This window comes from Sander vitreus, chromosome 2 (genome assembly GCF_031162955.1).
Source record: "Sander vitreus isolate 19-12246 chromosome 2, sanVit1, whole genome shotgun sequence".
Classification (NCBI taxonomy): Eukaryota; Metazoa; Chordata; class Actinopteri; order Perciformes; family Percidae; genus Sander; species Sander vitreus.
The window spans coordinates 37,707,505-37,728,963 of NC_135856.1; the positions used below are offsets into that span (position 1 = coordinate 37,707,505).

General features: G+C 43.5%; 2 protein-coding genes across 3 annotated transcripts in view; both read right to left on the reverse strand.

The window, feature by feature from the left end:
• The window catches only part of LOC144528899 (ladderlectin-like), a 128,231-nt gene that overhangs the window by 18,462 nt on the left and 88,310 nt on the right, over nucleotides 1–21,459 (reverse strand). The window lies entirely within an intron of this gene.
• Nucleotides 441–21,459, reverse strand: part of LOC144528813 (E3 ubiquitin-protein ligase DTX4-like) — a 29,428-nt gene continuing 8,409 nt past the window's right edge. For both annotated transcript variants that reach the window (XM_078267667.1, XM_078267658.1), the window contains exons 3-12: nucleotides 16,443–16,657; nucleotides 15,436–16,274; nucleotides 5,362–5,423; nucleotides 5,043–5,204; nucleotides 4,794–4,855; nucleotides 4,499–4,665; nucleotides 4,256–4,409; nucleotides 3,167–3,256; nucleotides 989–1,087; nucleotides 441–891 (exon numbers count right to left, since the gene is read on the reverse strand). In XM_078267667.1, the coding sequence (XP_078123793.1) occupies nucleotides 760–891; nucleotides 989–1,087; nucleotides 3,167–3,256; nucleotides 4,256–4,409; nucleotides 4,499–4,665; nucleotides 4,794–4,855; nucleotides 5,043–5,204; nucleotides 5,362–5,423; nucleotides 15,436–16,274; nucleotides 16,443–16,657 (1,982 nt within the window). In that variant the 3' untranslated portion in view covers nucleotides 441–759. The remainder of the gene's footprint in view (nucleotides 892–988; nucleotides 1,088–3,166; nucleotides 3,257–4,255; nucleotides 4,410–4,498; nucleotides 4,666–4,793; nucleotides 4,856–5,042; nucleotides 5,205–5,361; nucleotides 5,424–15,435; nucleotides 16,275–16,442; nucleotides 16,658–21,459) is intronic.

Below are 21,459 nucleotides of genomic sequence, written 5' to 3' on the forward strand. Positions count from 1 at the left end.
GGTTTGAACAAAGCAAACACAGTCCGTCTTTCCCTTCATCACTCTTAGTTTCCTTGGGTTTTAGATAATAGCCAATGTAGCTGTTAAGTACCATACAAGTTATTTTTACTCTACTCCTATCCTACGCTACATCCGTACACCATCTTTGTCTCTTTCTGCTACATTATTCTTGCCTTCCCTCCTCCTGTCCCCTCCCCCACCGCTCCAACTTCTTTCTCTCTTTGTCCCTTCTCCCCCAGTTTTCATTGAACTGCTCTAAAATTTACTTTCTGTTCCGGGTTAGTCTCTCTCAGTAAAGTGAACTCGTTTTTGTCCTAAATATTAGTACCACGTCATTCTCACTTGTCAACATTTAGTACCTAGCTGTCTAGAAGCTAAAACCATGAGTGCCTCCTCTTTCGGCGTTGCTTTTCTTTCTGTGCTGCAGCTTTCTCAAACTCTTTCCCACTGCTATTGATGTGCTTGCTTGAAAACGGTGAAGTTTGGACTGACTTGTATTGACAGGCGAACCCAGCAGTGACTCAATCAACATCTTGAAAAGTGGTTCCCTCTGCAAAATAAAATCAATGTCTTCTATAACCCGAAACGTCCCCCTGCACCCCTTTTAAGTGCTGGCAGAGATAGTGTGTCTCGGCCCAGGACCTCCTCTTTTCCTGTTCTTTTAATGCTCTCCTTCTCTGCTCTCTGTTCTCCCTTCCACTCTTTGCTGCTCTCACACAGATGCCTCCTCCTTCTCCGCTGTCCTGGTGGCTTGTCCTTTCACTTTTCCATCAGTCCGTCATCCTCTGTGATGCCCTGAGCTCGGAGCTCTTCCAGGACGTTGTCGAGGTGCCCGGGGTCGGGGAAGCCATGGCCTGTCAGGTTGGAGCCAAACTCTGTCTTATGGTGGACCTTGAAGAGAGGGAAAAGATGTTTTCTTTTGTTTCGGTGTCAACAAACCTGATGTGCATATATCACAAACAACAGTCTGGTGTTATTGTGTATGTACCTCGTTCCAGATGACGGTGTCAGACTCTCCAGTAGTGCTCGAAGTCCCAACTGAGAAGATCAACCTGCGGTCCCAGGCTACCAGGAGCAGTCTCAGTACCTGGGGGGGTGTTAGGGTAAAGTTAAGGACCAGGGCTGATGTTCATGGTTGCCATAAAGGCCTTGGCCACTGTGGCCCCTCAGTTTGGCCCTTTAAAAGAATGATATGCCCTGCGGCCACAGTGGGCTTGGTGCACTGCCCCAGCTGATTTCACTGTTTTCTTCTCTGCCTCTTTTCTGTCAATACGGTTTCTAGACACAGGTGTCTTTGGTGGAGATTCTAAATACTTATTGGGCTACATCAAATGAAACGCTGTGCACATAACCAGTGGTGGGTGTGTTTTCGAAGCTGGTATGAACCGCTGGGAAACCAAGCTAGTTTTGACACAAATCTAGCGCCGGCCAACCAGGAGACTTAGTTGAACTCATCCTGATGTTCAAATTCCCAAAGCTGGGACTGAGTCAACTCCTGAGAAGAGAAGCTCGACTAAGAACGTTTTGATAAATTCGTTATTTGTTTTTTTATAAAACCAATAAGACAAGAGAAAAATGTTTGGCTCTCATATCGCTACAACGTTGACTTAGCTGACCCAGTCACCCAAGAAGTGTTATATGCCGAGTATTATAGACACATTTTAGTTACATTAATCTTAACAAACGTAACACTTAAGATACTAGGGCTCCAGACTAACTTTTTTCACTAGGACACAGTGGCCCCCAACTGAAAAGTTTAGGGGCACAACCAGAAAATGTAGGGGCACACACCGTAAATCAACATGCTAATCAAATATTCACATTAAACATTATATTATATTATATTAACAATAAATACTTTGATAATAGATGCAGAAATTACAATGTGCTGTTTCAAATTCAGTGTCACTTTTGAAGATGCAACATAGAAGGTTAACTGTGTAACGTGAAGTGTAACGTCAACAGCACCGCGACCGCTTTCGCCTCTCCATTAATATATCACAGCAAACGCTGTCTGCGTGAAGTTTGAAAAACTGGAACCACGCTTGAAACCACTTTATCGGCATCGCCGTGACTCACTGTGACTTCTACAAAACTGCAGAGCCAACGTAGTTTGCACCGTCCGCAGCTATGCGTGTGTGTGTGCGAGTGTGTGTGTTTGTGTCAGAGCTCCGCTCTCTGTCAATTTTCAGAGAGGACAGATAAGCTTGAGCTTACGCGCTCTCAGGTACTGAAATTTCGACGTTTAACGTATAAAAAAGGGGAAAATGTACTGGTCGCACGACTGGATGTAAAATTCAGTCGCACAATCTCCACATTTGGTCGCAGTCTGGAGCCCTGGATTTTTTTTAAATCATTGTGTGACTTTGCCCCTAAAATGCTGACATTCCAGGACTGGTGAGGACAAAAGGTTTATTTTAAAAATAACTTTAACAATGTACGTATGGGTGGGGCTGGACTGGGGTAAAAAATCAGCCCTGGACTTTTGAGACCCAGACCAGTCCACCACAATCGGCTGGACACTAACGGTCCTTGCACTCCCCTTCAACACATGAAGACACAAGCAGGGTCCAAAATTAGCACCATTTACCAGCCAAATGCTGGTAAAATATACAAGTGGCTGGTTGAGGGTGGAGCATGGCTGTCTTGTATTGTCTCGTAACAAGTGATAAGTCTGTAAGTTAAACTAAAGCTGCATCTTGTACACAGTTTGCAACTTGTATTATAGTGGAATATGGATAAATCAGAAAGCTATAGTACTATGTTTCAAAGTGCCTTAGCTTGCTAATACATAACTAACATTAGCTTACTAACAGCTAACAAGTCCTCTCTTGTAGACAAGGGTGCTAAAATAATCGTTTGACATGCTTAAATCTCAAGTTTTTAGCTAGCTAGCGGCACTTCGTGGAGATATGTTCACCGCCGGTGAGGGCGGGACTTAAATGTGCTCCCTCTCTGTGGGATGTGACTGGCCAGTTCAGATGAAAGACACACAAGTTGGCCAATAATGTGATCTCTCTTATCTCTATGGGCCGAAACAAAAAACAAGTGCGGCCCATTCAGCCTACACAAATAGACCGGCCCACCGGGAAATCTCCCGGTACTCCCGATGGCCAATCCATGCCTGTGTACGGGTGTCTGTGACAGGACGGTGGATTGTGTTTACCTTGCGTCCTCTCTCGCTGTCTGGGAGGTAGCAGTGTCGGGGAAAGCCTCTGGCAGTGAATGGCTTCCCTGGGTTCGGATGCTCTGGTCCCTGAAAGAAGAGGGAGAGGATTGACATTAGTAAGCACTCATAAAGATCAACCTAACTCTGACCATGTAATACCTCACGTAGGGATGTCACCATTCTCCAAATCCACGATTTGATCTGACTTTCGATTTTAAGGGCACGATTCGATTCAATTTTTGATTTAACCATCTGAGCCCAAGCTTGTCGTATACGACACGAAACGGCATCTCTGATTCGTGACTTAATAATTTTATAACCATGAGTAGAACATACCGTTTTCTGCAGCTAAAAGCTAACACTCGCGCTGTTCTGCTGATGTCTTTGGTGTATTCCTAGCCCTTACAGAAGGTTTTTTATCCAGCGTTTTTCTGTCGTTGTGCAATAAGTCCAAACTCTTACATCCAAGATTGATAAACTTTATGTTTATAATTTATGGATTTTTGGTCGTTTAGCTACCCTAACTTTGATGCTAACCGCCATTTTAGTTTAGAGAGTTAGAGAGCATTCCGACCAATCAAAAGCTTGTTTATGTCTTGTCAAGCAATCGAAGGCTGGTACGGCTATTTGTGCGTGTGCGTCATTGCAGATGAAACAGAGATCGTATATAGTCAAGAGGAATGACAAAATGTCAGAATAGTTCAATGTAACTGGCCCAGACAGAGAGAAAATGGCATTACTGTCTTGAGGATTGGCATAAGTAAATGTCATGAGGGGAAAAGCGATATTTTGGTCATGGAGTCTGAAATAGTGAAGCTGCAGGCAACCGGTAAGCTAACGTTACCCTGTGTCTTTAGCTGCATGCTACCAGCCGGTAAGCTATGCTGTGTCTGTTTTTGTTTTCTTTGGACGTGCACAAGTAGGCGGGGGTGGAGTGTAAAAGAAATACTGGGGGAATCGCCTATCCTGCTCTTGATTTCAATAGTCGCAACTGAAAGCTCATGTTGATCGATTTTCAATTTTGTGACACCCCTACTCATATGGCAATAAAACAAACACTACTGTCAGCCCAGTTCCATCGAGTACCTGAAGGCCTGGTGGTATGTTGTAGATAATGCGTATGGTTTTGCAGTCAGGATGTCCTGGTAGAGAGTGAGGGATGACGTGGTACTCCATCTTCCCTGCCGGTTGGTTGCCCGTCTTTACGCCGTAGATGGTTTTACAGGTGGGACACTGAAGACTGCAAAGAGAGGGAACAAATACATGATGTTTATTTGCAAAACAGTTGAGAGACAATGAAGAGTAATGGTCTCTCTGTCTCTAACCTACCTGCCGTCCTTGTTGCCATTATTATACATGGCCACCAGACACTGGAAATGGTACTGGTGTCCACACTGTGCTAGTCGCCCAACTGACTCTGCCCGAGACACAGGCCCCACTCCTGGACCCTTATAACCAGACGGACCCCCCAACGGCTCCATACAGATGGTACAGTCCTAAGAAAAGACAAGGAAAGGGAAAGAAAAAAGGAAACCCATTATTCTATATTGTTTAATGTGAAACCAACATTATGCATCATATGAGTTAGCACTATAAAATATATAGCTACAAATGCTGTTCATACCTCCTCTGGTGGACTTTTTACTTTCTGCAGGTACTTCTTTACCACCTCCTCTGGAGTTTTACCTGCAGACAGGAAGGAGAGGGAACAGGAACAGAGGGAGGGGGAAGAAAGGCAAGAAACAGTCCAGGTTGTTAACACCTGTTGAGTGTTGAGGCATTTCAAGGGCAGAAACCATCAAACTAATACATTTGTGGAGGTACAACTGTCTTTTTCTGTATTTCTGTGGTTGGTCTTGACTTGAGTGCTTACCCTTGCGAGCCTGTTTCTTGGTGGTCTTCCTGCAGCAGTGGCCAAAGCCTGGCACGGGTTTGATGTCGCTCTTGCTGACAGGCGGAGGGTGTAGCACCAGTTTTGGAGGTCTAGTCAGACACACTGGCAGAGCGGCAGCACTCATTAGAATACCTGTGATCCCTGAAATCAAACAGAGAGGAATTGAGTCTGGTTAGAACAGAAAAAAGATCTTCCTCTCTGGTTTCTTGTGAAATTTCCAGAAGAAACTAATCATAATGTTAACTTTTTCTATCTATCACCAGTATTATCCAATGGTTAGTGAGTGTGTGGCATTTACCGGCCAGTGCAGGGTGAACAGGACTGGATCCATTGAGGTTCTTCACTGGGACGGTGGGCACACTGCAAGAGAAGACACAAACTGTTATGTACAGTGTATTTCCAACACCTCCTTACAGGCCTACAGTGACAATGTCAGATCAGACAGAAAAAGCAGGCACTACCAAGTTTCACAAAAAGACGACAAGCAAATGAAATCAGCTTAATACATTAGAATTCTGTCAAATGCTCCAAAAGTGAAAAAAATTGAAGAAATTGTCAGAAGACACAAAAAGCGCCTCAGTTCTTCCTCTGTGTTTCTCTCCTCTCTCTGTCATGTATCCTCTTCCTCTGCTTGTATCTCCGTGTACTAATTGGTTCGGCGACTAGAGAGCGTATCAATGACTATGCCCGGCTGACTGTGTGTTTATGAGAGCCACAGTTTCCATCTTCTCAGTGATCTCAAACAGATGGATGTGTTATAGCTGCTTGCTGGGGATTACCTGCCTTGTCACAAAGCCCATCAACGTACTCATTTTCATCATCATCTCTAAGTGAAAAACACACATCTCGCACGCTTTACTTTTTCTCTTTCTTTAATTCAGAGCCTTTTGACGGTTATACAGTATATATGGTTATATATGTGGCTCTGTGTGTCAGAGTTTTTCACTCCGAGGTCAGGTGATAATAAACTACTAAGCTAACAGCTGTATGTGCCAACACAGCTGTTCAGCTGGGGTCAGTGGCAGGTTAGTCCATTATAGACTACACTTATAGACCTGGAGGCTACTCAGGCTGTAGAACATGCACGCACACACACACACACACACACACACACAATGTGGTCTGAAAGTGTGTGTGGCACTACAGTGATTGTCCTTTGTCTTCCAGTAATAAAATGGCTGCTGATTGAAGGCTGAGGATGTCTGCAGGCTGTGATCTGCTATTGCCTCAAATTCTGAAACTGGCCAAAAAGGAGTGCTTCGGTGTTGCCATGTTAGATAATTTAAAGATCAACTCTCTATCTAGGGAGTAATGGAAGCTGAGATTCAAGAAGGAACACAAACACTCCTACATAGAAAACTCTTTTGAAGACGGTCCATATTAAACCTCCTTTGAACCTGCTACCTAAGAATACTAGCATTCTCCACTACAGTCCTCCACTCTACCAACTGAGGCGTCAAAGGCAACAAAGTAACCTGACGAACCAGATGGTTTGTTACACAGAACCGTCTGAGAATCAGCACTGGAAACTGTTTGGAAAAAGGCAGGCGCTTTCAAAAAATACCTGAGAGTTGATTGGATGAACCATCTGTCTATCACGTCCGCCATTGTTATTTGAACGTCACACACACCTAAACCACGCCTGTAGCTGCCAGTAGCTCCTCACACGACGCTGATTGGTTCGGTCTGCTGGTTGTTCGGCCTGACATCTCAGCAAGGTAAGCAACAAAGCCCCTCTTCATTTAAATGCAAACATAATCACTCGTACTACCAGACTAGTCTAGGCGGCGAGACAGGCAGAAGGACAGAGTGTGGCGATGATCTGTTGTTTCCTGTTGTTGGTTTAGCTTTAACAGGCTTTCTGGCAGTGCACTAAGCTGCTTTCACTTAACCCCACTCAGTGACACATGACGACACGCAAGTGAATGACTCACTGGGATGTGTGTGTCCAAGTTTGTACCAGTGTGGATGAGGGAAAGAGCATGAGAGAATGAATGAATGAATTTACAGAAAAAAAGCAAAACAAAGAACCCACACAAGCTCTAACAACTGAGCTACAGAACAAAAACAGCTATCTTCATTGTTTTGCTTGTTTTCATGTATATTATTTAATTTTAAAATGGACATGGGAAGTGGAAACACACACAGTTCTATTGATACTTTTTTGGGTGCCTAGATAGGCATGTTAACACATTTTGTCATACACTGTGGGTTGCACACAGCCCCCCATGGCCATGGACAGATTTTGGCCATGGACACCATTTATGTCACGTGAACCCTTGCAGCCATGTTGTGGATGCAGAAAGTTGGTTTAGGCTTAATTCTGTCCCATAAAGTTCTGTAACCGTCGACCCTGGGGAGCTCTTATAACAGCAGACAATCCTTTTATGTCTGAGCGATAACGTGCAGGACTCTGTGTTAACCCTCTCTCCACTGAAGGACTATTGATCTTGCTCCAAAACTTCAGTCACTCAGCTTCAGACTTCCACGCCTTACAGCCGTTCTGCCGTCCAGCCAAAAAGCCAGAGATCTTCAAAAAGAATTAAAAAATAAATAAAAGGAAGATCCCATTCATGCCTTGGTAGGGGCGCTTCAAGGGACTCCAGTCTCTTGACCCCCTGCGACCTCAAACCCACCCTCCTACACTCCGCCCGCTTCCCACAAGATCACACACTTCCTCAGCTTTGTCTCACACACTCCCTCTGTCCCTGTGCTGCTCCTATTCCCTCGGGCCCAGAAGGACATCAGCTGGACTCATTTAGACAACAGACAATAACACACTCCCACACATTCTCACACACATATTGACATGCAGATAAAGCTGCACACATTCTTATGGTCACACACACTGTACGGAAACATTCTCTGCTTTGGTGAAACATAATTTGATGTGACAGTGTGGAGTGACATTTCCTAAAATCATACTGCATTTAAAATGCAACCTGGGAGTTTATTTTGTCAATAAACAGAGAAGGATACATTTGTTTGGATAATACATTTGTTAAAGGTATAATATGCAGTATTTTTCTTAAAAAACAATGTATGAACTAATGCAAAAGTAATCCCTCTCAACCATCCCTTACGACCCACTAGAAGTGTGTGGTGGTGTCTGTATCTATTCCTTCTTTTTCTGTATGCGGGATGCTTATGGGCAAAGAGTGGGTGTGTTTTTTTATTTATTTTATTTAACCTTTATTTAACCAGGCAAGTCATTAAGAACAAAGTATTATTTCATTATCAGTTACAATGAGTTAAAATAGTAACATAATTCAATATGTTTCATATCCAAATCTATAATAAATAAATCTAGAGCTGTTTGGGCACCGCAGGTCAAGCAAATCGACCCGTTCTGAACAGGCATGTTTTGAAAGGGCACTGCACTACATCCAATTTCTGTATTTCTCCTTTATTTTTGTTTATTCAAGGGGTTTAAAAACCCACTGCATGGGGTGTCGGAGGCCTACAGGTTAAAGCTGCTGACCATTTAAAGCTGCTGACACACTAACCAGACGGCCAACCGTCGGCAGAAAAGGCAGTCGGACTGATCAGTCTCCCCGAGTTGGTCAGAAAATGCCTCAGAACACACCGAAGAGACGAGACGTAATATGTCTCCATAGCAGCTAATCTGTAATGTTGCCCAAAAAATGAAAACCGCCAGCTGATTGGACAAACGCGTCACGTGGGTTGGTTTTCTCCGGAAATTCAAAGCCCGACTGTCATGGCGGCTTGTTCAGAATACGATCTCATATTGGACTAAAATAGTTCACTGAAACGTGTTTCTGAAAACATCTGAAGAGAGAAACAGGCCGCGCAGTTGCTGAATCTGTCTTCACTTCAGATCAACAAAGGTCAGTTTAAAAGATTTTCGTCAGATATTGAGAGGCTTAGTCACGGTCATTCTGCTCCCCGTTTCCGGGTGAGTCCCGACTGCCCTGTCTCCAACTGAGCATGTCAGGTCGGCCCAGATGAAGGCCGACGGCTCCTCCAACGGACGACGGCACGGAACACACCGAACAGACTCGAGTCACCGGCCTCGCCAGACCGTCAGACGGCCGATTATCGGCCCGGTGTGTCAGCGCCCTAACAGACGAGCTCAGTTCGAGTCCAGCTGGGAACTTTTGTTGCATGTCACACTGCTCTGCTTCCTACCAACCTACTGAATTATATATTATTATTATTATATATATATATTTTCCTTGAATGTGTGTCATAGATAATAACTGTCCCTGTCTGTGGTTAAAGCTCTCTCTATGGGCCACATATGATTCAAAATAAACCTGTTTTACCTGTTGGTGAACCAAAGTCTCTGTGCAAGTACATTAAGAGTAACAAAAACTGTTGTTTGTGTACACACTTACTTGGCCAATACAACTGATTCTGAAACAGGTGGCTACACATTCCCACTGCCCATTCCTGCTCCTCTCTTTTTATCTTCTTATCTTTATGGAGCTCTCTCTGTCTCACACTCCTTCCTGCTTAATTTCCTTTTCCTTAGTATGCTGTCTGTGTTTCCCCCTCCCCTCAAAACACCATTCCCCCCGCTCATTCACTCCCTTTGTTTCATTCCTATAATCCCCCTCTGGAGATAGAGAGAGCACACATTCCTCACTGCATCTCCAGTTAGGTTTGTCAATATTTACTGTGTGTGAGACGGAAGGGCAATGTGTGTGTGTGTGTGTGTGTGTGTGTGTGTGTGTGTGTGGTGTGTGTGTGTGTGTGTGTGTGTGTGCGCATTTGTTAAATGCCTTCGCAGCCAGGCATCGCTGTGTGGGAGTGTGTGTGTATGTGTCACCCCCCCCCTCTCTCTCTGGTGTTGGCCTGATTTCTTGCACAACTGTGTGATCAATCTTTGACAGTTTGCTGACTGGTTTCTTTGTCTTGTACCCCCACCCCGTTCCTATACGCTGGTTTATTGGGTGCTGTCTGAGTCTGAGACTGTCCACACACACACACACACACACACACACACACACACACACACACACACACACACACACACACACACACACACACACACACTTTCCCTCTTCTGAAATGTGATTGTCTGGCAAACAATGCTGACTGGACTGATATCATTGTCTACCTCTCCCCCACATGACAAATATTCCCATTATGAATATGCTACAAGATCAGCACTGGTATTTATATGATGGGGGTATTCCACCACATGCACCCACCTCAAAAATCCACCTACCCTAATAAATGCTATGAGGTTCTTGTAAGTAAGGCATCTTTACTAACTGGGAGAGTTCTTTTTAAAATAGCCCAAAACTCTACAGGCTGCTAAAAAGAAGCAGAGCCAGAGAGATGAAAATAATGAGAACTCATGGAAATAAAATAAGACAAAGAAATGCAAAAGAGCAAAGGAGAGAAAAGTTAAGAAATGGTAGAAAAAGAATATAGAAAGGTCTGAGCAGAGAGAGGGGGAAGGAGAAGAGAAAGCTAGCAGAGGCTCAGCATTGTGCTGCTAATACAGCCCAGGCTTGGGTAATCCAACAAAGGTTACTGTGGAGACCAACAATGAGGCTCTGAGGGGCCCAGACTGCTGAGACGCGACGGGAGAGGAGGGAGGAGAGGAGGGGGCAGGGAACACCCGACAGGGTCTACATCTCAGAACCACCTGACCGTTTGGTTTAAGAGTGATTTTCAGCAAGAATCCCATTCTTTGGTCTCTGGTGCTAAACTTGAATTGAAAAGCATCACTTGCTATACAGCTGTAGGCTTTTTCACAAGTGAAGTGAAACACACACCTGTTGTTTGAACCAGTCAAAGGGAAAGCTTTCATGAAACAGATTTAATCACTGCTGCTGTATGACATCATGGAACGTTGGAAAATTTCACTATGAAAGTTTGTTTTTCTTTCCGGTTGCAGTACTGAAGAATCACTTTGAAGAAGTTGAGTTATGACTGGGAGCTGATTAAAACCAGCCTCTGTGGGTAAATGAGCAACACTTTCCCTTCCTTGGTAGACTGTGAAGCATGGCTCAGCTGAAAACCACACATTGTGCAATCAGGCAGCACTCCCTGAGTTATACTAAAGACTAAGGTTGCTTTTACATCTGAGCTGTTTGGTCCATTTTAATTGTCCGTTTTAGTTGTCACATAGTCCGCTTGGTTGGGGGTAATGTGAAAGCTCATTCAAACTCTGGTGCGGACCAAACAACCAAAATCTCATCATCTTCACACTAGAGTTGGCTTCACTTTAGGTGAGAACCCTATGCGAGTCAAATATAGGAAGTGAACCATATTTTTTTAAATGTGTTAGTATGTTACTGATTACATGGAATGGATTATAACTTTTAAATCCATAACTTATTATGACCATACATCGCTCGCCGTCTGTGCTAAAAAGGACAACACATCATAATCTTTCTCTCTCATCAGGACTCGTCTGCTCCTTCGGTACCGTCTCACTCGTCTTATTTGAAGAAGAAAATGCTCGACAACTCGCTGTCCTGTCAGCTGCTCAAATCGTTTGCCTTCTTCTATAAAAGTACAATGATCCAGTGGTTGTTTCACATTTCACACAAAACTACCAATGTCAACCTCATGGTGACACCTGAAGAAAAGTCAAGGGATCATAATAGTCAGTAGGCTTTGTCCTCTGGCGACCATGAATGTATGTACAATATTTCATGGCCATCTATCCAAAACCTATCGAGATATTTCAGTCTGGATCGAAGAGACTGTATATGGCAAATAGCCCCGATCACTTCAGAAGCTTTGAAATCAACTTGATACAAATGCCAACTGAGTTCAAGTAAATTCTTAAAACCACTAACATTGGAATCAACTGAAATGAGTGCAAAACTGTAAGATGGCTTAAATAGTATTTAAAGGAACACGCTGACTTGTTGGGACAAAGTCCCAATAAGTCGGATGTCGGAGTCTAGATGGAACCAATTACCTCCAGGATCTGTGCTAAGCTAGGCTAGATGGAGCCGGTTACCTCCAGGATCTGTGCTAAGCTAGGCTAGATGGAGCCGGTTACCTCCAGGATCTGTGCTAAGCTAGGCTAGATGGAGCCGGTTACCTCCAGGGTCTGTGCTAAGCTAGGCTAGTGGTGGGTGTGTCAGACAGAGTTAGGACACGCACGGAGATGAGAAGGGTATGTATGGCCTTATCTAACTCTGGGGGATACGGGGAATAAGACAAAGTCTCAATGAGTCGGTGTGTTCCTTTAACATGGATTTGCAAAGCTGCAGGTAGAGATAGAGAGACAAAAATAACATGAAGGGAGTTTTTGAGAGGCTTTGTTGGAAAGTCTTAGCTCACGTCAGAGAAAAATATGATGATAAAAGAGATGACAGAGAAGAATAGGAGGAGGTTGAGGGCTAGAGAAAATATGAAGGAGTTCTAGGGTACTTTGGAAGAAGAGCTAGAGAGTGTTCAGGCTGAGAGGAGAGCAGTGTGAGAGGAGGGTGGGAAACGCTGGCACTTTGTCAAGCTTGTGATCATTTTCATACAGCTTATTCACCATCCCCCCAGTTCACCATCATCTGCAACTGGTCAACAGTGTCAGTTGGTTAAATGTTTTTTTTTTGTATTTGTGTTTCCAGTTTAGTACTAAACAAACCAACTAGCCAACAGTTTGCAAGGGTGTGGCAGAGATGCATGCCCAAAAGAAAAGCCCAAATTTCTGGCCAGAAGGAAAAACACACCTACTTCTTTTTGTTAGGAAAGACTTGTTAGGAAAGACAACGCCGACATGTTCAAGAAGGTGGTTGAAGGGATGAAAGAGCGAGGTCGGACCCCTGCTCAAACCTTTGCACTGTGCATACCCTTCTATGCAAAAAATAGCTTTAGAGAGAGGGAGGTACTGCTGACCCATGGCCTTCACACTCGCTCGCCTTTCCTCTTACAGAACCCCCCCTCCATCCCTCCCCCTCTGCTCTACAGATGCCACTTTACAGATGAACAACACACAGAAGACGCGGCTGACTTTTTTACACACACCAATGGCACGCATGCACGTCTGCACGCACACACACACACACACACATACACACACATTTCAAGTTAACAGCTACAAGGTCAGTTTAACATTTTATAACTTCAGTTTGGCCTTGCTCCCATTTTAATGAAGATTCTTTGAGTTCTCATTAATCTACATTTGTTGATACTTAACAGGCATTAAAATATGTGTTTAGCATTTTAAGGTCATCCTAATTCACTGCCTGCTAATACTGCTGACACAAGACACATACATGGAGGTTGGTGCTACTGAATCTCATTTGTTTCAGGTTGTAATATTATCTTCACTGTCTTTGCCTGTGAATCTATCCGTCACCTTCATGAGGAATTCATTATCACTTTCACTTCCGTTTAGTGCATTTTGCTCAACACTCAAAGTATTTAATTGAAGAGATTAGGATTTAAACAATAAACATGTCTGTAACCGCATGATACAATTAGAACAACAAACACAGAACAGGAATTCTACGCAGAAATAAATGTGAATCTAAAGACTCACACCTCTGCGTACCAAGTCTGTGACTCATTACAGCACTAACAAGCATAACACCTTCAGATGGGAGTTAAAGGGTTGTATGTATGCATGTGGGTATGTGTGTACATATCCAGCGTGTGTTTGAACGTGCATTTCTCATTGCATGTCTGTACAGACGGTATGTTTGTCACTGCAAAATAGGACTGCATGATATGGATACATATCCTGTATGAGATACACTTTGGATGTTGCGATGAAAATGTAAATCAGTAATTTTCAAGTCTAACACCTAATAATTATAACAATTATCTGCATCTTGCTCTGATCTGCCAAATGAAAAAAGGGCCACAAAATGTTGGTCTGCATTTAGATTTAGACCAACTGTTGTTGTTTACTCTAAATCTGAATTTAGAAACAGCAAAGCAAAGCAGGAGCTTTACAAGTCTTGGTTATTATGATCCTGCTACTACTTGTGATGTTAATTGTATAAAAAAAAAAATGTATATAATAATATGATAATTGCGCCATCATCACCTTCCTCTTCCTCGGGGCTTTAATGAAGCTGCTGGTGTGTGTCTACTTCAACAGTCAGTGGTCTTGTTGTGTGGTGAGTTTTACAGTCATGTGATTGGCAAAGGTTCTAAAAGCAGAATACTGAGCGTCTGCATCCACGCACAAAATAACACCACCTTGATGAGTGAGTTGCATCAGGTGTGTTCAAAACATAACACAATGAATACTAACAACTATTGTTATGTTACTGATTTACTCTCCTCTGCTCGAGCAAATACATATTTATTTATAACAGGCATAGTACTTAAAGGCATATGCTTATTTTTTTAAAGTAAGTGCTGTAGTACAACTAGCAGGAGACAAGTTATATTTGAGGTAAGTTTGGAGACACTACCTCATTTAATCATTACATGAATCAATATTTTTGTCCACTGAGCTGTGTGTGTGTCTATGTTTGTGTGTATGTGTGTGTGTGTGTGTGTGTGTGTGTGTGTAGCTGAGCCCCAACCTCAGTCAAACACATCAAAGCAGAGGAACAGGACGCTAGCGTGACCATTCATGACAGCACAACACAGTACAGCATGTTTTTTCTTTTCATTCAACTAAGGCACTATGAAAAAACATAAATGAGCCCTGTAATGGCAGGTAAAAAACTACCAGACAGTTACTTAAAAACCTTTAATCATCTGTCACTCGGAACAACCGCAGCTGATGTTAAGTGATTGTCAATCGCTCTGATATCCCCGAGTGGTCTCTGTTATGGGCTCTGTGTGCTGGGCTGTACTATCAAAACAATTAATTTGGCCGGAGAGCTTGATAGTTCATGGACAACATTTGATTGGATAGAAGCCCAGAAGACAGACTGATCTCATGAAGTGGCGTATGTATGACACACCAATTCATATGCCATTTTGGTGTGTTATCAAGACGCATACTTGCTTTTTAGCTTGTTTATCAACACCGTTTGGCCTCCGTTGACTTACATTACCTTGCGATTGCGTGTGCATTTACGCCGTAGCGAGTAGTATGAAAGGGTGAAAATCCACGTAGGGAGGTTGAGTCAAAACACAGGACTTTCATCCAGGAGACCGGGGATCGTGTCCCGCATGTCACGTTTCCTTCTTCTTCTTTTACTAAACCCAACCCGTGTGCTGTATACAGCGCTCAAAATGCGTAAAGATAACACGCCATTTTCAAGTGGCGTGTATGTTTACGCGATAATAATGTATGTTTACGTCCGCTGTATACAGCGTAGACATACACGCGGATAGCTCAAAATGCGTACAGATAACACGCCACTTGGCTTAAAGTGGGCGTGTATGTTTACGCAAAGTCATGATGCCATGTTGTAGAAGAAGGGTTGTGGTTTCAAATTCTGGAAAAATCACATCCATGGTTTATTTTACTCACCCTGATGCTATGAGCGCTCTGGACTGGGCCATCGCAATCCTCTGTAACGCTGGTCGGCTCAGCCCGGCTAAGCTTGATCTCGGTGGCAACGGGGCATGGCACACTGTCGCTGCGGACGGCTTCATCACCATCGACGACGGAGATGGCACAGGAGAAGGGGGCGTGGTCACGCTGTTGGCAGGGGTAATTAATGTGGCGGTTGGCACTGATTGATTGGCTGAAGATGAGGAGTGCTTGGCCAGAATAGATGGAGGGATCAAGTTTGGGTTGGATGATGGAGGCTGAGGAGGCGGGAGGGATGGCGGAGGCGGCCTGTTGGAAGACAAGGAGATACCCAGAGTGGAGGTGCCAGCGGTGAGGGCAGCCAGTGACTGAGCAAACAGCTGGGCGTTCCTTCTTGGAGAGGCGGTGTTTTTGGAGATGGCGAGACCATGCGGCAGCGTCTGATAGTAGTTGGAGTTCTGCTGCTGTCCTCGCCCCAGAGTGGCTGATTTAGATGGACTCAGAGGTTTAGAGACGATGGGCGCCGAGTTCTTGGGCCGCTGCATGGTTAGTGAGCGTCTACCTAGAGTGTGTACCCCTGCTCCTCCTGTATTGGTCTTTACACTAAGAACCAGCATGCACTGCTGGCAGGAACAAGGTTGGCCCAATCCAGTAGCTGGTAAGCCCCCATTGGAGTAGAAAGAGCTTGCCCCTGACACCCCAACACCCAGCAGGGCTCCTGTTATGCCTCCTCCTGCACCGCTTCCCTTTGGTATTGGGAGAGGACCAGACACTAGAGGGTAGGCCATGTCAGCACGTCTCTGCAGCCTCCGACACCTCTGGCTCTGTCTGTTCACCTGCAGGAGGGCAGAACAGAACATTTTATGACATTTTTGATTACTAGTTAACCCTCATATGCTGCAGCTTGAAAGCTAAATATCAGCCATTTAGTAAAATAATTACAGGTAGTAAGACGTTTCAAGTTGGTTTTGTCATTAATGTCCATATAAAGAATTTAAACACACCTGTGTCATGTTCTGAAAATCGATGAGGTAGCAGAAGCCGAGTGGTGTCAGGTCGAGGCAGGGCTGCTGCCGACTGTGGGCGTTCTCGATGGCGATGGCCACCTCCATGTCGTAGGCCGTCCATGTACCTGCATCGTTTTCCCACTCCCACTGCCAGCCCTGACCTGGGGCTGAGGCTGGGTCATAAAAACTCCTCCGCACCGGACGGATGGTTCCTGAAAAAGAAAGAAAGGAAATATAAAAAATGTGCCTCAGTTACTTTGTCCCAATAAGTTTCTTCAATAGTTAACTAAGAGCCTCTCCACCGGATAAAAGACAGAAGCAAATCAAAGCTAGTAAGGTGGGGATGCAGTAAAATTGAATGCAAACACGTTATTTGCAGATAGCTTGTTTAGATCTTCACAAATGAAAAATGACAAACAAAAATTACAATGTATTAATGTCAAATTGAATAAAGTAAATGTAGTAATGCCAATAAAACCAAGAGATCAAGCGAGAACAAAATGCCCATGAAGCATTCAAATACTGATTTGGACGTTGATTACCATGATAAAAATGTGCAGCTTCGAAGCATTCAGGTCAGTCCTAATGCAAACCACTGAGCCGTAAAACAGGCCTGCACCTTTAAATCAGTTTTTACACACTGAGTTACATGTTCTCTGGTTGAAATCGTTGTCATGTAATACTCAACTACAAAATGAACTAAAATGTTAGTAAATCTACAGATTGAACATTTGGGATTTGGGTTAGCTCCTTGCTAAGATGGCTGAGGGTTCTGCTGTAAATATAGCTTGTCAAGACTGACAGCACCACAATCAACTGTTGAGTGACTCTTAACGGCACCTCTGACATGAGAATCGGTTTTCTAGCGCGATATAAAATTTGGTTGTGTAAAGTTAAACTACAAATTAGGAAGTGACATTTCTCCCAGAAAAAGGTCAATGTTGGTATTAGATTGGTACATCAAGTAGACAACTTGATATGGGAAGACCAATATTTATTTCCATTCAGCTCAGCCCTTATTCAAAAATGCTATAAAAATGTGAGTCAGTTGTGTTTCCATTAGGCTACCTATAAATAAATAACCTGCCAGCAGGAATAATGGAGACAGTGAAAGGGTCTAAAAAAGGGACTTGACAATTTGCTTATGTAACGTCCATAGAGTCATGATGTAGCCTTTCTAACTAGATTACGTAACTACATTATGATTATTAAAATACTTGGATGAGTGGGTAACATATCTACCAAAGGGGCTGTGAGTTAAAGCACTCATTCATACGTGTTTTTACTTTCAATTCAATATTTCACTGACTGAAGGCATGCAAACAATCGGAGCACAACTGAATAAATAATTAAAAATACAAATAAATAACCAGAGCCCAACAACGTTTCTGTCTCCCAGTGGGACAGAGGGGTGGGAGGAGGGTCCTTAAACCAACCAACCAGAAACTACCTCAGTCTCCAGGGGTAACAGGCTATTCAATCCATGCCAGGACATGGAGAGGAAGGCATGTGTGTGTGTGTGCGTGTGTGTGTGTCTTTGAGAGTGAGTGAGAGAAAGACTAGTACAAAGAGGTGATATTGGCAGAGTGGCATCAGCATACAGACATCAAAAGGAAGGAGTTGAATGGATGGGGCTGCATTTGTTTGTTGTGGACAGAGAGACAGATAGTGAGAGAGTGAGATATGCCCTACTGTACTGCTTGTTGTGTCTATAGTTCATTTCACTTGCTGCAGGAATCCCTAAAAAGAAGATGCCGATAGATCCCTTTGGAGGACTGAGTGTATGTTACAGCAAGAGACAGCCAGATATGCAAAGAATCTCTCAAATGTATGTGAGCCAAAGATAAAAAGAGTGTTTGTGAAAGTATAAGACCCCCCCCCCCCCTTCCTCTCTCACTCTCTGTTGAATGTATCCAGTGTGGAGGGGAGCACTTGACCTGCTGATTACCACGTGGAATGTCATTTCTCTCTCAAACTGCAGAGCGAATGAGTCCATTCACAGAAAGACAAAAAGCAGACTGAGGCCAAGCTGCGCTGCTGTCTGGTTTTCTGATATGGGCAGGAGATGCTGTTTGTCCTAGTGGTGGTGGGACAGAGGCAGCTCCAAAAATAGTACCCACCATGGCCCAAATGTAAAAATGGAGATTCCCGATTGCATTATTGAACAGAATTGGAATGCACGTCTGCTTGTATGCAAAGATATGATCACTAAAAATAAGCCTTTGAAAAAAGTAATAGAAATTAGACTTCGACAACAAAGATTACATGGTTAATTGTTGGTAATTAATAATAATCCAAAGCTGCTTTGATGTGCAGACTTAGATGTTACGTAATTTCCCTTCATCTTTTATGTAGTTTCATCTTCATCTTCACCGAGAACTAGTTAACCCGATGGACTTGCTGTGGCGTCAAACAGGACAAAACCACATGGGCACTCTTTCATAACCTCTTCATTATGCTAATACTAAAAGGAATACTGTAAGCAAGAGCCATTATGAGAAAGATAGTTGTGCATCCAGAAGCTCAAGGTCAGACCTTTGAACTCTTGGTGAAACATGGCCAACAATTCAAGAGGAGCCAGGATAGAAATTCATAACCAAAATACTTTTCTCGCCTTTTATCCTCAACTGTGCTCCCTATAAGCTAGTAAGCACAGGAGACTGGGTGTGTGTGTATGTGTAATCATGTGTTAATGTGAATGTAGGTGTGCTTGGGTGTGCCCCATGTCTACAAATTAACCAAGACGTATCCGCAAAATCCGTAAAAGCAGGTGTTATTGGCTCTGACAGTTACAGCTGTGGGACTGTGTTTACACACAAATAATGTACATGCTTTTTTCAATGCATTGTACACAGCTTTACAGCAAAAGCCTTAATCCTGCTGCTCTCTCACAGTACCACACCCCTTCTAAATTCTGTCAGAGCTGGATCAACACAAGGCCTGTTGCTGCTTTCAAATGTCTGTCACAGTTGGAATCAAGTGAAGTATGGCTGGGTGTGGCCCTGCACTGGTCAGACTGTGTTTCTATGTGAGTGCAGGGTTTTAAATAATAAATCCCTTGGTCTATCCTTAATCTACTGAAAGGAAAATAGCAAAGTTCAAAGTCATTTAACAAAACCAAGAACATACACACTTAGCTGGATGAACTGTACACATCTGGAGGGTGAACACATTGTTGTGATGTGTGTGGAAAAGAACTAAAAGCCAAAGTAAACATGGAAAATATGTATAAATGTGTATGAGCGCCAGTGAGAGAAGTTAAAGTGAGTGAAATGAGAGGGTGAGAGGACAAAGAGGCCTACGGCAGGTGGAGAAAGAGACTGGCCATCTGGTCCTTATTGTTCACTCTACCACTGACCCCTCCCTACACACACACACACACACACACACACACACACACACACACACACACACACACACACACACACACACACACACACACACACACACACACACAGGATTGCAGACTGACCAGCAGGCGTTAGGGTCATACTTCATGCAGGAAGGTGTTTGTGCTTCTCTCACTTTTCATGAAACCCTCAACAGCAGTGACTCTGTGGGGAAATCCAGCATCTGACATGAGCCAGCACTTTCTCTTCCCCTCTGTTTATAGTTTCAGCCTGTTCTAGAAATGATTGACTCTACACAGTTTCAAATTTCTTTTGCTGCAGAACCTTGTGCAAGACTGCAATTCAAAGTGTTTTGGACACAATTAGGTCATTATGAATGACTGCATATGGCAAACATGTCTTATGTAGACCTTGTAGAACTCACTCTTTACCTATATTATCAGGGTTTCTGCAGGTTTCACCGTTATGAATGAAATTTAAGACCTTTATCACAACATCAACTAAGCTCTAAATTCAGTTTTTTTCAAGCCAAGTATCGCTCAAGGGGGTAAGCTTCACTTCAGAGCTCGAAACTCCTATGGCGCCATTTTGATGCTACCAAACGATCACCCCCCGTTAGCATCCCATTGACTCCCATTCATTTTGGCGTCACTTTGACAGAGAATAACTTTACATCTGAAGTGTTTAAAGACTATTTGTCCATTGTTTATTTCTAAAGAAACACGACAATGTATAAAAGGCTCCATTACCTTGTACCTCACGTTATGGCTCCGTAGCAGACGTTTTTATAACAATAGGCTAACGATTGGGTCATAACCACGAGACTTCCTGTCTCATAGTAGAGGAATTACCGTATAGTACAGGAGAAGCTCTCAGGCAGTTTGGACTTCCATCAGCTGTTTAAGTTTAATGTTGCTCTATGTTATCTCCTTACATATACCTACGCTCTCCGTCTCTGCTAGATTGGGAATGATTGAGATTTCTCTTGGCACAGCTACCAGAAGACTTCCAACTTTCAGACAGGTTGCTCACAGCACATCTACGTCTTCAAGCTCAGTTGGAAGCTGCTCAGTAACGCTCAGCCATCACTGGAAAAGTGCTTCTAATGTCCTTCACTGGTCTCCGTCCAGAGACACGGGATCTGTTGGTCCATTACATACTGTCTATTGTATCGCTAAACTTGTACTTCCCCATAGCTGTAGAATAGGTCTGTGGTACAATCCAGAAGAGACTCGCACCAATAACATGAAAGCTGATTGGCTGCAATACAAGTTACATGTTGGTCTCATTTATAGTCATAATACAGGGAATTATATTTGGTCTAGCGAAAGAAAGAACTACAACACTACAGAATAACCCTGATTATCCTCACGGCCTCTACTTCTCCCACCAGCCTGCTGTGTCCGTGTGAGAAATATGCCTGGAGGTCTCCGTCAACACCACTCAACCACAACCAAATCAGCTTGCTTGCATTAACTCTGGGGTGAAAATCAATAGATGCTAACAGGTTTTCACAAAAATGTTCACTTCGAGTTAGGGCTGGGCGAAATGAAGAAAATCTAAAATGCAACAAAATATCATTAGTTGGCAATGCTGGAAATACTATGTTAATACTAATCTTAATACAAATGTCTCATATTTGTTAGTAAGAGGCGGACATTGCA